The 18,651-nt window shown below is 40.1% G+C and overlaps 1 protein-coding gene across 5 annotated transcripts in view; it reads left to right on the top strand.

Annotated features, from left to right (window-relative positions):
• Window positions 1-18,651, top strand: part of ITGB6 (integrin subunit beta 6) — a 144,612-nt gene that overhangs the window by 107,488 nt on the left and 18,473 nt on the right. For all 5 annotated transcript variants that reach the window (XM_043488318.1, XM_043488317.1, XM_043488316.1 and 2 more), the window contains 4 exons: window positions 5,187-5,321; window positions 5,765-6,182; window positions 13,006-13,228; window positions 16,212-16,309. In XM_043488318.1, coding sequence (XP_043344253.1) covers window positions 5,187-5,321; window positions 5,765-6,182; window positions 13,006-13,228; window positions 16,212-16,309 — 874 coding nt within the window. The remainder of the gene's footprint in view (window positions 1-5,186; window positions 5,322-5,764; window positions 6,183-13,005; window positions 13,229-16,211; window positions 16,310-18,651) is intronic.

The raw sequence follows: 18,651 nt of genomic DNA, 5'->3' as shown, positions 1-18,651 counted from the left end.
TGCTTGAAATTCTTCCAGACAGGAAAGCTTGTCAACAAAATACTATAAAAACCTTCCTCCCTCTCAAGCAGTAAAGTTTTAATGTGTAGAATCAAATAAAATCACGTGGCAAACCTTCACTGTGTTAGAACATGCTCAATTTTCTTTAATTCAGGACTCTCAAAAATGCTGGCTACTAGCATCTTCACAGGAGGTAAGCAAATTATAAAACATTGAATTGTCAAAAATATTTCCATCCCGTCTGACCAGCCCTGTCCAGGCCTCTGCTTGCTTTGTCAGGGTTTATGTCTCACTTTATGTCCCCAGTCACTCACATAATTTACAAGAGTAGTTGAAATTAAGACATCAAACATTTGAAGTGAATCTTGTGTCTATAGTTTACTGTCTCAAAATTATGAAGTGTCTATTCTTAAATCAAACAATCTTGATCTGGAGTTATGGTTGAAACTCGATGAGTCACTATGAAGTATGCAGCAAATCTTGGCACTAGTTCAACTTGTTTTTTTATTGTGTAATTTTTAAATGTGTCCAAAAAGGACATGACTGAGCTACTGAACCGAAATGAACTGAAAAGGACTTTAAAACAAGGGGACCCATGGACTGGATTTCTTCCCAACCTAGAAAAAGAGAGAGAAGGAAAGAGACTATACTGAGAGAAAACATAGAAGACTTCTGACTTGTAGTGGGGCAGGGACAAACAATTTGTGTTTATAATTAGTGACTACAAACTTCAGCTCAGTATTGTACACTGACATTTAAAAAAAAAAAAAAACCTTAAATACCAGATGTGTAGTCATCTGGCCATCATTTATTACTCTCTTTCCTTCTCTAATCACATAATAAAACTGTTGAAATATTAATGCTCCCAAGGGTAAGCTCCTCGGTTGGCATTTAAGTCCTGGAAGAGACACCACTTGCTAAAAAAAAAAAAGAAAAAGAAATGACTTGTTTTGTTTTGTCTAGCTCATAGTAGATGCTCAATAAATGAGTGAATGAAAAGATGAAACATACAGACATATATTTATGTTCTTGCTTTGGCAAAATCATATTAAAATATTCCTGTTGAAATCTCCAATAGGGTATATTATATCAATGCTGAAATTTCCTTCCTTTTGGTTAGATTATGTTACTCACTACCCCTAACTGCTATAATCTACAGACTTTCAGGTTATATCCCTCATTTCTCATTTAGTTCACTGTGCCTCTATCTCCAGTGCTACTCCTATCTGATTTTTTAATGATTTCAGCCCATATATACATGGTCCTTCCCATATCCTGGGCTCTCAGTTTCTTGAATTCTGATTCTGAAATGACCTTGTTCCCTTCCCACTTAATTACTTCTTCATATCTTCACTCTCTTGTCATACCTTAAACCTTATCCTTGCCAATAAACACCTCCATAATATCGATTGTGTGCAATCAATTGTCCACTCATTATTTCTAATCTTTTCACCTTCTTCTTGCTAATTCCCCTAATATTGTTTCCAGCCCCACTAGGATCCCTAATTAATTGACCATATCTTCTCTGTACAGTTCCTCATCCCTCTGATGTCTTCTCTACCTGGTTCTCCAGTTTAAATTCAATCATTTTGGCCACTCCTTAGATACACTCTCAACTTCCCTGAACCCTGTTGCTTCTTTGAGGTTTTTGGCCAGCTGTAGTCCTGGTCAAATCCAGTCACTCTGCACAGCTGAATGAAAGTGGGAAAAACATACAATCGCTACCTGGTCTCACTTTAAATTCAGGATCATGGACCTCAAGCAGGCCCTCCATGCTGCCTGGCAACCAGGACATATGTTTCTATTAAACATCCAAATGGAGATATCTAGGAGTCAGTTGATATGTTAGTCCAGGTTATTCAGCAGAATAAGCTGGACTTTCCCAAACACACTTCACCAATAGTTTTCTCCTCCTCAACCAATGGTAATTCCATTCTTCACACTGCTAGAGACAAAATGCGTGAAATGATCCTGACTGTTCTCTTTCTCTTACACGTTACACTTAATCCATCAGGAAATCTTGTGGACTCTACCTTCAGATTTATTTAGAATTTGATCCAATCACTGTCGTCTTAGTTGGAGCCATCCTCCTCATTCACCTGAATTATTGCAAAATTTCCTAAATGCTATTTCCTGTTTCTACTTCTGTTTTCCTGCATCCTGCTTTCAACAAAACAGCTAGAATTTTCATTAAAAATATTAACTCCTATCACTTTTCTGTGTGCATGCCTACATGCGTGCCAAGCCGCTTCAGTTGTGTCTGGCTCTTTGTGACCCCATGGGCCATAGCCCACCAGGCTCCTCTGTCCATGGGATTCTCCAGGCAAGAATACTGGAGTGGGTTGCCATGCCCTTCTCCAGGGGATCTTCCTGACCCAGGGATCAAACTCGCCTCTCTTACATCTCCTGCACTGGCAGGCAGATTACCATCACCCTTCTCTAGGTAACCCTAATTGTTTTCTCATTTATGTAGAGTAACAGTTGAAGTCTATAACATTCCATGAGTACCTTACCAGGGTCCCCTCCACCCCATCACCTCTGAGCTCACCTTCTGTTAACTCTAACTCTCTGCTCCAGTACAGTAACTCTGCCCTCCTTGCTGTTCTGCTTCCAGACATCAGCCTGTCTTTGGGCCTTCACATTGGCTGCACCCTCTTCCTGAAACACATTTTCTCACATAAACATGCATGGCTAATTTTCTCTCACTTTCTTGAAACATCACCTTCTTAACAAATCCCACCCTGACCACTTTTAAAAGATCACAGCCTATACCCCCTGCCCACACTCTCTTAATCGTCATTATCCCACCCTAGCTTTTTCCTGTAGCATTTATCACCTTCTGGTGCTACATAGTATTCTTATGTATTGTGTGGTTTCCTTTCTGTCCTCCCACACTGGAGTATAAACTCAGTCAAGGGATCAACTATTTCAGAGGTTTTATAGGACAGGGTCCAGTACATAGTGGCCACTCAATAAATATTTTCTGAGTGAATAAACTGGAAATGTAACTAGCTAAGATAAAACAGATTTGCAGGGTTCATTTTAATGCTAAATTGGCAGAATTTGAAATCTTAAGACATGATGTGAATAATCTTTAGGACTGAGAAATGACACTTTAGTCTCTGACAAAGACTACATTCTAAAAAGTCAGCCTGTGTCTCTCGGTGGGAGGAGTGATCATGTGGAACAAATAACAAAGCAGGGAAGAGGAGTGACTCAGAATTTACAGTAAGCAGCTTAGAATTATAAGGAAGGTGGGGTCCTCTTAACATACAGTTGACAAATTACACTTCAGGAAAGTTTGAATCCGAATATGCTTTTAAAATTCTATCAATGGAATGTGCCTAGGAAGTCAGATCCTTTTAGAGGAGGTATGACTTAATTCATAGTATTTTACAATTTGTTTTTATTCTGTTTTTAAAAAATAATTTGGTTTTGTCCCCCAAATACAGACTTCTCTTTTACACAAGAAAGAGGAACAAAGAAGCTCTGAATAATAACAACACTAGCTTTCCCCCAAACTAATAGCTTTCCTTACCTCTTTTCTTGACAGTCTTTCTCCTGGAAAATGTTGCTTTTATGTCCCTCCTGCAATAACCCACATATTCCATATCTAGTGCTCTCCTTTCTTCACATTTGTAATCAATCATCTCATTCCTCATCACACCTCAGGCAGGGGTGATGCAGTCACATGCCAGCTTCCTTGACTCAAATTTTCCTCTCCTCTCCTCTAGCCTGTCCTGCACACACCTTCCAGACAGCCTCCCTGCAGTGGTACTTTCAGTAAATCAGGCCACTGTTTAAAAGCTTCAGGAAATGCTTCCCACAGGTCTTAACTCATCTCTCTAAACTACAGGGCTTTCTGTGGTCGGGTATCCCCCCAGACAGTTGGGGTGCAGGCTTGGGCTGAGCCCCTCTTGTCTCCATTCTGAACCACTCCTGGCACAGAGTTTTCTCTTTTCTGGTCCCCTCACCTGAAATACCATTGTCATCCCCTCCAGCAATCTAAATCCAACACAGCCATTAAGATCCGGTCTTCTAATACTTCAGCCTTCACTGACTACCCTCTTTTCTGAATTCTCCCAAACCCTTATGTATTACACTTTTTTTTTTTTTCTAATTTAATGGTACACTGACTGACACTGTATGCTAACTGCTTCACTTGACTGCATCTTATTTTTTTCAGCAAGATGATCATCTTGATGGCAAAAATCCTAGCTTATACTCATTCCCCCAGACTTGGCTCTATACTAAAAGTACAAGAGGGACTCTATAAATTCCAGTATTGATTTCAAGGCACATTTTCTCTCACACTTTAGCATCTCTAACATTAGGACACATTTTGATTAGTCACATCTTACCAGTGCTTTCAGTAGAGTGAAAGTCACAACGCAGTTTTCATTGCCTGCACATGTATAACTTGGCAGTAATTGAATGTGTTGTTGTCACTTCAATTCATTCATTATGTGCACTGTTGGTACTATAAGTGTTGAGGACAATCACAATTTTTAAATATCTTCCAAGTTTTCACTATGATTTGATATTGAAAAGTTATTATATATGCGGAAATGTACCAGAACAGAGTAACAGGGAAGCAAATACTGATATCAGCAAAGCAAGTATTCATTGTTGGAGGAATGATCTGTATTCCTTTCAGAGTAACAACCAGCTGCTTTATGGGACCTAAAAAATGATGATACTTAGAAGACCAGTAAAGAAAGCAATTGTTATATTTTGCTACTGAGATAGAAACAAAAGATTTGCCTTTTATATGACATGCTTGGACTATAATTCATAAGACTGGACTGTAATCCAGTCCTTGCAATTCAGGACTAGAGAAATTTGCCAAACCCTCAAGATGAATAAAATAATTTTTAAATCAATGATGAACTGACAGGTTTAATTCATATGTAGTGCTGAACAATCTCCAAGTATTTTGTCACAGTTTAATTGTCATAAAATAATGGTTAATCTTGTAATGGATGCCATCTTAGATTTGATAAAATATGCTTGTGTGTGTGTGTATGTATTACTTGCTTTCTTGCTTGATTGGTGATCTGGTGAATTTCTTTTAGACCAAATTTAATTTTATTCATTTGCTCTTTAACGAACATGATCACAATTCTTCTCTTCTGGCTCTATTTTTTGGTTGTGATCTTGTTCAACTCTTTATGTCTTATCTAAAGGAACTGCGGTCTGAGGTGGAGCTGGAAGTGTTAGGAGACACAGAAGGACTCAACCTGTCATTCACAGCCATCTGTAACACCGGGATCCCCTTTCCACACCAAAAGAAATGCTCTCACATGAAGGTGGGAGACATCGTAAGTAGAGACCAATAGACCATCTGAAAAGTCTTTCAGGTGATCTGTCAGAAGCTATCTTAGTGCACGAAAGCTGGACTTTTCCTTTTAAGAATTTCAAAAGCGATTTTCAAAGATTCGCTAATAAATGCTTTCGGGAAAGCTGATCCTCATGGGCTCTGTATCCTCCAGCACATTTTGATGGCTTGTTGCTCTTGTTTAGTCACTAAGTCATCTCTGACTCTCTTGTGACCCCATGGACTGTAGCCCACCAGGTTCCTCTGTCCATGGGGTCGCCTGGCAAGAATACTGGAGTGGGTTGCCGTTTCTTTCTCCAGGGAATCTTCCTGACCCAGGGATCGAGCCCACATCTCCGGCATTAGCAGGCAGATTCTTTGCCGCTGAGCCACGAGGGAGGATCATTTTGGTGATTAGAAGAAGATAATTAGTATTTTCTTTTCCAGGTTTCATTCAACGTGACTGTGAGTTTACCAAACTGTGAGAGAAGGAGCAGGCACATTATCCTCAAGCCCGTGGGGCTGGGGGATGCTCTGGAAATCCTCGTCAGTCCGGAATGCAGCTGTGACTGCCAGAAAGAAGTGGAGGTGAACAGCTCCAAGTGCAACAACGGCAACGGCTCCTTCCAGTGTGGGGTGTGTGCCTGCAACCCTGGCCACATGGGTCACCACTGCGAGTGCGGGGAGGACACGCTGAGCACCGAGTCCTGCAAAGAGGCCCCAGAGCTCCCCTCGTGCAGCGGGAGAGGCGACTGCTACTGCGGGCAGTGTGTCTGCCACCTGTCCTCCTATGGAAACATTTACGGGCCTTACTGCCAGTGTGACAACTTCTCCTGCGTGAGACACAAGGGGCTGCTCTGCGGAGGTAGGCTATGTCCAAATCCACCTTCCTGGGAGACTGTGCAGGTGTCAAGGAGGAGCGTTGCATCCTTGATCCCTGCCACAGCCACCTGGACATAATAGGTGCTCAATAAATGTTTGCTGATCAACTGAACGTGTTCACCTTTAGACTAAGGTAACCAATCTTCACTTATATTTTTTCTGGCTCTGACATTCCCTAGGGGTAAGATCTCTGCCAACTGAACTTACATCTCTATTATTATTTCCCTGGGGATAAAAGATGGCTTCTTTTTGGTTATTACTCAGATGCCACAAAACTGCATGTAATCACATTCCATTATCTTCCAGACTATTCTAGATCGGGCTCCTTGTATGTGAACCAACTCTTAAATGCCTATTACTTTGGGAAGATAAGAAGCTAAGCTGCTTAAGGGACACACAGCAAAGGACAAGGGACACAAAAATACTAAATGGTCTTTCAGGACCTTTGTTCACACCACACACATGTTATGTGATATACTAGGTTAGACACTGGGTATAATAAGCTCAACGGGACTTCCCAGGTGGTGCTAGTGGTAAGAGCCTGCCTGCCAATGCAGGAGACATAAGAGACACAGGTTCAATCCCTGGGTTGGGATCAGCCCCTGGAGGAAGGCAAGGCAGTCCACTCCAATATTCTTGCCTGGAAAATCCCATGAACAGAGAAGCCTGGTGGGATACAGTCCACAGGGTAGCAAAGAATCAGACACGACTGAAGCAACTTGGCATGCAGGTATGCATAATAAGATGAATGAGGACATATGTGAAGAAGGCTATGGAAAGGGTAAAAATGAAAAATTCCTTGGATTTTTTGAGATTGAGAAAAACTATAAATAGCAGAAAAATTTACTTTCTAATATCCCTTCTAGATGTAAAATCACTGTAGTTTAAGAATATGTTACCTATTACATGACTATGATAAAATCATTCTGAGAGATACACATATATAAGTACAGTCTAGTCAGACAAGAATTACAAATGTGTTCATATACTTTTAAATGATACAGATTTGTGTTACAATTGAAAGAGTAACTGACTGCTGAATTTAAGCCCTCACATCTTTTTTTTTTTTTTTTCACAGTGTGTGAGCAGTTAGCTTTTCAAAACAGAAAGCCATTACCTTTAGAGAAAACCAAGCAAGTTATGTTTTCCAACCACAGTGTCAGGAACATATAAAAGAGACTGATTTTCAGAAGAAAAGGCCCAAGAAAAGAAGCCTCTGAGAATCCCAAGCTCTTTGAAAACCATTTGATACCCTTAGAAGTGCGCCTCCGTTTCATTTCTTGGCTTCTGCTATTGCAACAGATTTCTCTGAGGCTGCCTTCGTTCCTTCCCCTTGGAGAGAGAAAAGTTTAGGGTCTGTTCAGACTGAGACACATTTCTCGCCCCTTTCATTCAAAGGTGTTTTTCCTTATCTAATGGGTGTGTTTCCAAACCCACATCAGTCCTTTTTCACAAGATACAGACAGAACACAGCCTGAAGCCAGAGACCGTCACCACGTCTCAGAAAGAATCTATTCAGCAGAACCTTAGATTGCAGTTCTAATAGAAATCTTTAATAAAATATGTGCTCAAGACATTTGAAATTGCCTTTAAAAAAAAAATCCGAAATGTAATAAAATACAGTATAACAGCAATACTGACCCCACCTATATTTCACCCTTTAAACCTGAAGTCAAAGAAATGTAAGGCTGTAGAAATCCTGGGTTGTGTTCAACAACACAGTTCGTCCTAGTGTTTGATGGTCTTTCATTTTATTTTATGTCATGCGTGCAGACAGATATAAATTCAAAGAGTCAATTTGATCTGTCCATTTGTAGTTCAGACAGTCTGACAATACTGCCTCTTTTTGTATCAGATACAGTGATCACTAAAGAAATTCTATATAGAAAATACAATTATTTCTGCAATTGGACTCAGAAAACTTTACCAATGCCCTTTTCCTTCATCTCTTGGAGTATTCATCTATTCCCCATCCTCAACCATGACTGTTTCTCAAAAGCAATTTTGTATTTAGTAACATCTCAGATGATGTTACTCTGTAACTTTCTCTTTTAGAAGTACAATCAAGTACAAAAAAGTACAAAAGTAAATGAATGGCTTTGGCCTAAATCACCTAACTATTCTCAGCTTTAAATTCAAAGAGTGATGGAATACGTACTATGTGCCTGGCATTGTGCTTAGTGTGGGGGTAAAACTGATCGTGGCCTGTGGACACACATGCTCTTGATGCAGCTGTTTCCAGCAGCAGCCTAACTATACTACAGCCTCACTTCTCATGTGCGTGTGTGCGTGCTAAGTTGCTTCAGTCTTGTCTGACTCTGCAATCCCATTGACTGTAGCCCAGCAGACTCCTCTGTCCATGGGATTCTCCAGATAAGAATGCTGGAGTGGGTTGCCATTTCCTCCTCTAGGGGATCTTCCCAATCCAGGGATTGAATCTACATCTCTTAGTCTCCTGCATTAGCAGCTGGGTTCTTTACCACTAGAGTCAGCTGGGAAGCCCCCACTCCTCAAGTAAATTTACTTATTTTACAACAAATAGACTCTGCAATGTGTCGCTTTTCCAAAGGGCTATTATCATGATGTTCTTTTCATGCACCTTCTTCCATCCATCTGTAAGATACAGGGCTCCACTGATTTTTTTTTTTCCCTTGCCCAAATTCCATTAGTCTTTTAAATTTTGATTCTAAGAAACTGGAAACTCCAGCAAACAGCATTATAGAAAAAACTTCCTACCATTGTCCTCTTAGTTATCAGTCAGTGGCATTCCAGAAAGATCTATCCCTAACAAAAGAGCCTAATAATTTTTCCTTCATCTTTGATTATCATGTTGTTTCTACATGAAGTCATTATAAAGCTACTGTTGTATGAACAGGTACCTTAGATAAGTAGTTGTTTGAGGATATCAATTAACAATTTTGGTGACCCAGTTAATGGTTCTGAAGTCCCAAAGAAAGGAGTTTCTAAATTCTGCAAGGAGCTCTTAGAAGGGTTTTCTAAAATTTCTGCCAAGTAATTTTTATATGGAGCGATATACTTGGGCATTCTCAAAGCCTTTCAAGATGCTCATTTCATTTGCCAATATTTACACACTATATGCATTTTTCAGAATAAACTTTAATATAGTAATCTCTCCCTATCATGAAAGTAAGTTTCCCCCTTTGATAAAGAATAAACAAAAAGCCATTGAAGTTTAGATGACAGTTTACATATAAAAAGTAAATGAATGGTTTTGGCCTAAATCACCTAACTATTCTTAGCTTTAAATTAATTAGTTCAATTATGAATTAAATAGGTTATGAAATATAGTATTAATGTCATGGATCCAGATAAATTTCAACTCATCTTTCATTAGAAAAGTTTATGTCATATTTTGTCTCTCTCCCTACATATGTGTACACACACACACACACCAGCATCAGTCAGAATCTAGCTTCAAAATCTTTGTGGTTTATCATTTGTTCTGGGATTACTTACTCCATGTCTCTTAAGGCCAGGTCATGAAGACAGAAAAGTAACCACCTACTGGACCAAAGTTTACAAGAGAAAACTCAGAATCCTTCTTTCTGCAATGAATATGGTAGCATCTCCAAAAAATGGAAACCTGCCTCACTTGGGATTTCTTTCACATCTGCTTGGTTTTCAGTATAATTACAGGAGTTTTAATACTGCTGGATAATTTTGCTATCAAATTCTTCCTACTGGGTAGTATTTAGGAATCATGACAATAACTTACATTTATACACTGCTTGTGTTTCCCAGGTGGCACTAGTGGTAAAGAACCCAACTGCCAGTGCAGCAAATGTAAGAGATGTGGGTTTGATCCCTGGGTTGGGAAGATCCCCTGAAGGAGGGCGTGGCAACCCACTCCAGTATTCTTGCCTGGAGAATCCCATGGACAGAGGAGCCTGCCAGGCTGCAGTCCAGTGGGTCACAAAGAGTCGGACACAACTGAAATGACTTAGCACAGCACAGCACGGCACACACTGCTTATTTATGGGCCAGGCACTGTTCTAAACACTATTATGTATTATCTCAGATAATCTTCATAACAGTCCTATGAAGCAGTGCTCTTAATAATCCCTCCTTACCAATGAGGAAACTGAGGCACAGAGGGGTTGAGTGATTTCCCCAACTTTGCCCAGCCCAGAAGTACCAGAGCCAGGATGCAAAGCCGAGCTATCAGCGGCTATGTCTGTGTACCACACACTATGTACTCATGCACCACCTCCATGCCCGTGTGTCCTTGGAATGTTGCCAAGGAGCAAACCTTGAGAGGCAATACCTGGTACACACTTCTTTTTCTGAAGAAAAGTATGTTACAAAATTTGCAAGTAAGTGTTGTTTGTTCAGATCATCAAATGCCAATTTAGGATCTTGGGCGTGGTAGGCAACCAGAAAATACTATGCAAGAACACACAGGCCCATTGTCTGAAACACTTTATTTACCATTTTGTAGTAGTTCATACACTCCTCTGGCCAGCTCTTCAGGAGACCTTCTTACCTCTCTGGCTCTTCTGTGAGGATCTCTGGTTACATTATAAATGTTGATAACTCTCCAGGGACTTACTCACTCTATCTGCTTGCCCCAGATAATCTCATCCCCATCAGTTTCAACCGCCACTTATCCCTGGTGGATTACAAAACCCAAACTTCAGGGCTGTATATACGTATCCAACCACCCACATGTCTTTCAAACTCCACAGAACCAAAAATGAACTCATTGTCTTCCCTGTCCTAAGCTGTTCTTCCTCCTCTCCCTCAAAACAATCTATTCACTTAAAAATTAAAAACTTTCTATGCCAGGCATTGTGGATAAGGCACCACAAGTGTTACTTCCATTCGAGGGCAATAAAAAGAGGCCCCATCCAGCTAGCAGCCCAGTCTGGTCATCTGAAGAATTCCATCTTCTCTCTCCCTCCCCCTCTTCCCTGGGCATCTCATGCCTTGAATTTCATCCCCTTTCCTATCCAAGCCCACAGACACTTCTCAGGACTCACAGCTTCTTATCTATATTGCTGGGAGAAAAATAATATATAAACACATGCACACAGTTGATCCTTGAACAACACAAGTTTGAAGTACATGGGTCCATTTATATGCAGATTTTTTCAATAAATATATTGCAAGTATTTTTGGAGATTTGCAATGATTTGAAAATATTTACAGATGAACTATGTAGCCAGACAGAGATATCAAAAAAGAAAATTTACGTGTGTCGTGAATGCATAAAGTATATATAGATATTGCTCTATTCTTACATAGGCATAAAGTGAGTGATATTTAATGTAAAATTAATAATGTGTTAGTTTTCTTACTGTTTGATAACTTTGCTTTAAAAGCATTATATTATTGTCTAGTATGCCTCTCTCATAATTGGAGAAACTGCATATAGTATTAAAGGTAAGTGGTTTTTAAGAAAAGGGAATCATGTTTGTAATATGAGTATGTCCATAATACTATAACCATAAACATTTTAACAATTCATTCATTGGTGTATAGGTCAGGCTACTCTGAAGCAATGATACTAATTACACTAGGCTGCCATAAAGTAATCATATCATTGTTTCTTCATTATCAATACATAAATAGCTATATTTGTAAATAAACATGAATTTCTTTTTCACATTATCTTTTCATTTTTGATATCTAGTGTTAGTAATTTACCTAATATCTACAGTATTATAAGATGATTTTGATGTAGGTACTGCCAGATGATTCATCTAGTAAACTTACAGTATTGATAGATACAGTTAGTCACTCAGGGGTGTCTAACTCTTTGTGACCCCATGGACTGTAGCCTGCCAGGCTCCTCTGTCCATGGGGATTCTCCAGGCAAAAATACTGGAGTGGTTTGCCATGCCCTCCTCCAGGGGATCTTTCCAACCCAGAGATAGAACCCAGGTCTCCTGCATTGCATGAAGATTCTTTACCATCTGAGCTACTAGGGAAGCCCAAGAATACTAGAGTGGGTAGCCTACCCCTTCTCCAGGGTATCGTCCTGACCCAGGAATCAAACCAGAGTCTCCTGCATTGCAGGCGAATTCTCTACCAGCTGAGCTACCAAGGAAGCCCTATATAATATATGTAACATACAAAATATGTGTTGATCAACTGTTTATGTTATCAGTAAGGTTTCCAGTCAACAAGAAGCTGTTAGCAGTTAAGTTTGGGGGGAGTTAAAAGTTATTCTCAGACTTTGGACTGAGGGGAGACCTAAGAGTAGGGGGCGGTGCCCCAACCCATGGGTTGATCAAGGGCCAACTGTATATATACATACACATAATCGCGCACACACACACCAAGTAGCTAACTATAGGCTTCTAGATTATCTCATTTCATGCATATGTGCTCAGTTGTGTTGGACTGTTTGTGACCCAATGGACTATAGCCTGCCAGGCTCCTCTGTCCATGGGATTCCACAGGCAAGAATACTAGAGTGGGATGCAGTTTTCTTTTCCAGGGGATCTTCCCAACCCAGCGATTGAATCCTCATCTCTCGAGTCTCCTGCATTGACAGGCGGATTCTTTACCACTGTGCCACCTGGGAAGCCAGCCCATAAATTCTATTGGATACAACATCAGGCAACCTAGTTGATCTTCAGTTAAGAGACCAAGTCAATAAATACACACCATTAGCAAAATACACTCCTATCTACACTCCTTCCCACCCCTGCACAGCACTCACTTTTTTCCCTCTTTTTTTCTTCAGTCTTTCTGATGGTGTTTAAAGGCAAAGAAAAAAGATGGTCCACAAAATCCGGAAGTGGTTTTAGCCCTAAGAAACCCAGAATTTTGTTTTGCAGATAATGGCGACTGTGACTGTGGCGAGTGCGTGTGCAGGAGCGGCTGGACAGGCGAGTACTGTAACTGCACCACCAGCACGGACCCCTGTGTCTCCGAGGACGGGATCCTCTGCAGCGGCCGAGGGGACTGTGTGTGCGGCAAGTGCATTTGCACGAATCCTGGAGCCTCGGGACCCACCTGTGAACGCTGTCCCACCTGCAGCGATCCCTGCAGCTCTAAACGGTAACGTATCTACCATCTACAAAAATCTCTCTTTGTCCCTAGGTTTCATGATGATCAAAGTTGTAACGACATTTTATAAACTTAGACCTCAGACTGTTCTTGCTGGCTTTGGTCTCCAAGCATACATCAAAACACACAAACCTGAAGGGCCCTTGTGATCAACAGCCTGGAACATCAGCCTCTCCATTACCTCCCAATGCTGATTATCCAGGTCCACAAAGTCACATTTCTATGAGAGCCTCTCAAGGAAGCTAAGCTGAGGTCCCACACTGATAACATCAGATGGCCTCTCCCTTACAATAGCAGCCACACATCAGGAGTGCCCTGGGGGGAGACTGACACTCACTTTCTGTACTTTTTACAGGGAAACAGAGGAGCTTCTTATCGAGTTTATAGCCTGACCTTACTGATTCATTCCTATCTACAGACTCAAAAAGGCAAAGAAGCAGAAAGATGATCTTGGCTCTCCACTCATGCTCTTTGGCAACTTTTGTTGGTTGCCATTCTACAGAGCGAATTACACTTTCTTTTTATCATCAAACAGCAACAACAAAAAGCAATCATATCTTTTTTTCCAATAAAAAAAAAAATTCTTCTTAGCTTGGCAGCTAACTTCTTAATGAAAAATTGAGGTCAAGAAAAGCAAATCTCCAAACTGGCTGTGTTATAACATTGCAGGTTTAATGTATTATACAGCAAATATGCTTCAGCAATTCATATTTTCATTAAAAAAAACTTGGTACCCACAATGGGGACATGTGCATATCCAATGTGAACAAAGTAAGAAAATCAATATTACCAATTTTCACTCAGTGTTTACTCACTATTCAAGTGTCAAAATTTCTCTGTCACTGTGCCTGAACAGATGCCAAGAGAAGCATGGGCACAAAGTTAGGCTTGTGTATGTGTGTGCTAAGCTGCTTCAATAGTTTCCGACCTTGTGAGGCCCTAAGGACTTCAGCCTGTCAGACTCCTCTGTCCATGGGATTTTCCAGGCAAGAATACTGGAGTGGGTTGCCTTGCCCTCCTCTAGGGGATCTTCCCAAACCAGGGATCGAACCTGTGTCTCTTATGTCTAACCTGCTTCGACAGGCGGGTTCTTTACCACTAGCGCACCACCCGGGAAGCCCAAAGTTAGGCTTACTGGAATACAATTTAATATTAAATTCCATTATTTTTCTATTTTATCTTCTCTGTAAACCTGATTTAATCTCTTTTGAAAAAAAAATTTTATTTAACTATGATTGATTTACAATATTGTGTCAGTTTTAGGTGTTCAGCTTTAGATTCTTTTCCACTGTAGGTTATTATAAGATATTGAATATAGTTCCATGTGCTATACAGTAAATTCTTGTTTATTTTATATATAGTACTAGGTGCATGTTAATTCCAACTTCCTCATTTATCCCCTCCCTCTCCCCTTTCCCCTTTGGTAACCAGAAGTTTGTTTGTTTGTTTCATCAGACATGTTTCAATCTTAGATCTGGTTTATAAGGTATGAAATTAATGGTCAAAGTAGTTTGAATTTGAGAAATTGAGTAGAGTGATCCACTTGGCATTTGTTAGTTTTGAGGTGAATCCATTCTTCCATTTATTCTTTCATGCACTTATTTATCAAATAGGTGTTAAATACCTACTTACAGGCCAGAATCATGTTAAGTCTTAGACATACAGTGATAGTGAAACAGCTATAGTTCCTGCGGTCACAGGTGCTAAGCATCTACTGGCAAAGACAGAACATTTAAAAAGTAATTATAATGATATCTGGGCTGACAGTTATAATAGGGGATAAAGAGGGAACAATAGAATTCTCTGGCAGGAGATAAAGTTACTAGGCTAGCTTGGGCAGCCGTCAATAGGGTACACAAAGAGATAGAGGTTTTAAGGCTTTCACAGTCTTCAGCAGCCCCCTACAAAACCACCCCAAGTAAATACATAACCTCGATAAGTGCAGTGGGCTTGCGGTGCAAAGGCAACTTCCAGATAAGATTCCTATCCCCACTCTACAGAGAGTGCTGCTCCTAAACCCTTCCAGCAGAGGAATTCAGAGGCTTCCACTGCAAGGGGACTGATAAGGGCTAGGGAAAGCTTGCCTAAGGAAGTGCGGTTTCAGCTGAGATGTGATAAGGCATGAGTGGGAATGAGGAGTGTTTCCAGCGCTTAGAAGAGTGTACAGTTCCTGGGCCAGAGTTGAGAGAGAGGCGGTATGATGCATGCCCACAGTAAGAAAAGTTTTGCAGCTTTGGATTACCCCAAACACTATCTATAAAGTGATTTTCAGCACAAGATTAATTCAGAATCTAAGTTTTACTTTTGCTGTATAGCCATCACTAGAGTAGCTTAATTCCTGGGTTATGGTCTTGGAAATACACTTTTAAATAAGTAGCAATCCTTTACTTAAAAATCTGCATTAATGAGGATCCAGGCTGTAATACTCAGCTTTTGAAAATACTCTTATCAAGGTTTGAACTCATTCAAAAGAGTTACAGAAAAGTGAATCTTTGAAATAGTCATTCATGACCTACGAGAATTTTTGGAATTCTTGTTAAAATACAGACTATTTCTGTTAAGAAATTCACACTTTAGTCTCTAATTTTATTTTAGCAGCATAAACCCTTCCCAGGAAAATGTATAATGAAAATATAGCTAAATTAAATACCAAAATAATTGGGACTTTTTTTTGTTGGGGAAATTTTTTTTTTTTTTAATCTGACCAATCAGAAGCAATCATTAAAGATAATGAGGATAGTAGTTCTTATCAAGGCTGCCTTAGGGAGCAATGATTACTGAGTGGAATTCAGACTAAAGCAGTTTCCTCTTGGATATCACCCAACCATCTTTTTGAAAGTAACAAAACACAACATCCTCTCTGAGACATTTCTATAGCTGGAATTACAGTAACAGCATGAAAGCAAAATCCCAATTGCATATCCATTTTTACACCATCACAAAACTGATTAACTCTATTGAATAATGTTCACAGGAGCTGCATTGAATGCTACCTGTCTGCAGATGGCCAGGCCCAAGAAGAATGTGTTGACAAATGCAAACTAGCTGGTGCGACCATCAATGAAGAAGAAGGTTCTACTTGTCTTAAATTGCTTTCCTTTCCTTTGCACAGTTTTAGAGAGGCAGAAACTCTGTGGAGGGCTTTTCAGTAGCTCAACCTCATTTGTACTGGGGGGGTTAGTTCACTCGCATTCATTTTTAAGAGTAAATGCATTCCAGAAGGCTAAAGACTTGATGGTTTGGGATATAAGCAATTTAAAGTCCCAGCTTTTCTGTTTGGCTTTAGCTCTGTTGGCAGATTCATCTCCGCTTAACACATGCAGCTGGAGAGAATTCCAGAATGCTGTAATTTTTTTTTTTTTAATTAGAAAAGAGGAAAATTGAAGAAAGAGCTAAATATTAGCCCCCTAACTTGAAATCATCCTCTGTCATCTGCCTGCCTTATTTCACGATAGGAAGAAGTGAGGTGTAGTATGGGTTTTCTGACAGCAGCCCTCAGGCATCGGGCAGTTTCTGGTTAGTGGCCATTTTTCCTCCCCTTCCCTCCATGTTTTTACTCCCAACTTTCCAGACCTGGATATTACATCGTCATCTTTTTTTTTTTTTTTAATTGAAGTACGGTTGCTCTACGATATTGTGTTAGTTTCTGCTGTATAATGAAGTGAGTCAGCCCTATGTAAACATATATCCTCCCCCCTGTCGTGGACCTCCCTCCCACCCTGCCTCCTCACATGGTCATCATTAATCCTCTGTGCCCTCAGTCCCAAACTCCAACAAAGGCCTGTTCCCTTTAGGAGGTGCTTGCTCAGTACTTCAGTTATGTCCCACTCTTTGTGACCCCGTGGACTGCAGTCCATCAGGTTCCTCTGGCCACGGGATTTCCTAGGCGAGAATACTGGAGTGGGTTGCCATTTCCTCCTCCAGGAAAACTTCCCAACCCAGGAACTGAACCTGCGTCTCTTGTGTCTCTTGCATTGGCAGGCAGATTCTTTACCACTGTGCCATCTAGGAAGCCTTGTTATCTTTAACTGCTAAGCAAACTCTGCTCTTGCTTCTGTCTGCCATTTTTGAAGTGACTTACTTAAAATCAGATTCCTTCTAATGGCAAAAGTTTATCTCAGATATGTAAATAGGTTGTATTTTAGCTGGGAAGGCATTTAAAAAATAATTTGTGATCTTTAAAATAAAACTGATAAAAAAAAAAAACAACTGATGACTGCCCCTCCTAAAGGGACTGTCTGGGGGGATTTGTTTTTCCATCATCACAAACCCACCATGAGGTAGAAACCGCTGCTCAGGTAGGAACCTTGCTCTGCACACCTTAGAGGTGCAACTCCGATGTATTTTGGGTGGAGTGAAATAACCAAGATGATAATTTATGACAATCTAGCATATGTGTCTTGAATAATGAAACTAGAATATAGAAATTAATCCATTTCCAAAGTGATATAAGTTAGTGATATTTCTATTGTTTTGAAAATTACCAACATTGTTTTATTTAAAATTGAGGTTTCTGACTATGCATAGTTAAATGACCCTATATGGAGGGGTGGGTTTAGTGCTCATGAAACCCCTTGCCTGTGCGTTTCTGGTGCCTTAAGATAAATATGCCAAATAGCCATAAATTGGACAAGATGGTACGTACCTTACACTAATACACTAATATACTAATACCTTACACTAATAGACTGAGCACTGGGTAAGATGGCGTTTGTGGCCTGTCCACATTAGTAACACGTCCACAATCTCAGCATATCCTCTGGCTTCATTTCACAGCAAACACTTGGTATATTTACCATGTGTTTCAAAGAAATGACTAAAAATTGCAGAAAATGCCCTGCAAATGGCTGGAACCAAAGTAACTAACAGCATGGGACATCTAACGTGCTGAGGGGAAAAAGAAATCAACCTTGGAAACATGTAAATCACAAATAGGGAATGTACATATACAGTTTTCTGAGTATAGTTAGTTAGTTAGTGTTAGTTGTTCAACCATGTCTGACTCTTTGAGACCCCGTGGAAACTCCTGCGAAACGCCTCTGTCCATGGGATTTTCCAAGCAAGAATACTGGAGTGGGTTGCCATTTCCTTCTCCAGGGAATCTTCCTGACCCAGAGATCAAACCTGGGTCTCCCGCATCATGGGCAGATTCTTTACCATCTGAGCCACCAGGGAAATGCCTTTCTGAGTATAGATGATCATAAGTGCTTGGATTTGAGAGGAAGATTATATTCTCAAGTAGCCTACAAATTGTTTCATTATTCTTATGGTGTAATTGACTAAATTATCTTCAAAATAGGGGACTACAACTATTTCTAATTCAGAAACCAAAGTGATTGGTTTACTAATACCATTTAAAGCAGTAATTGTGATGAATTTGAAAGAAAAAATATCTTTGTCAGCCTGAGAATCTA

Source organism: Cervus canadensis, chromosome 15, assembly GCF_019320065.1.
Source record: "Cervus canadensis isolate Bull #8, Minnesota chromosome 15, ASM1932006v1, whole genome shotgun sequence".
Taxonomy (NCBI): domain Eukaryota; kingdom Metazoa; phylum Chordata; class Mammalia; order Artiodactyla; family Cervidae; genus Cervus; species Cervus canadensis.
This window is presented reverse-complemented; position numbering and strand designations above follow the sequence as displayed.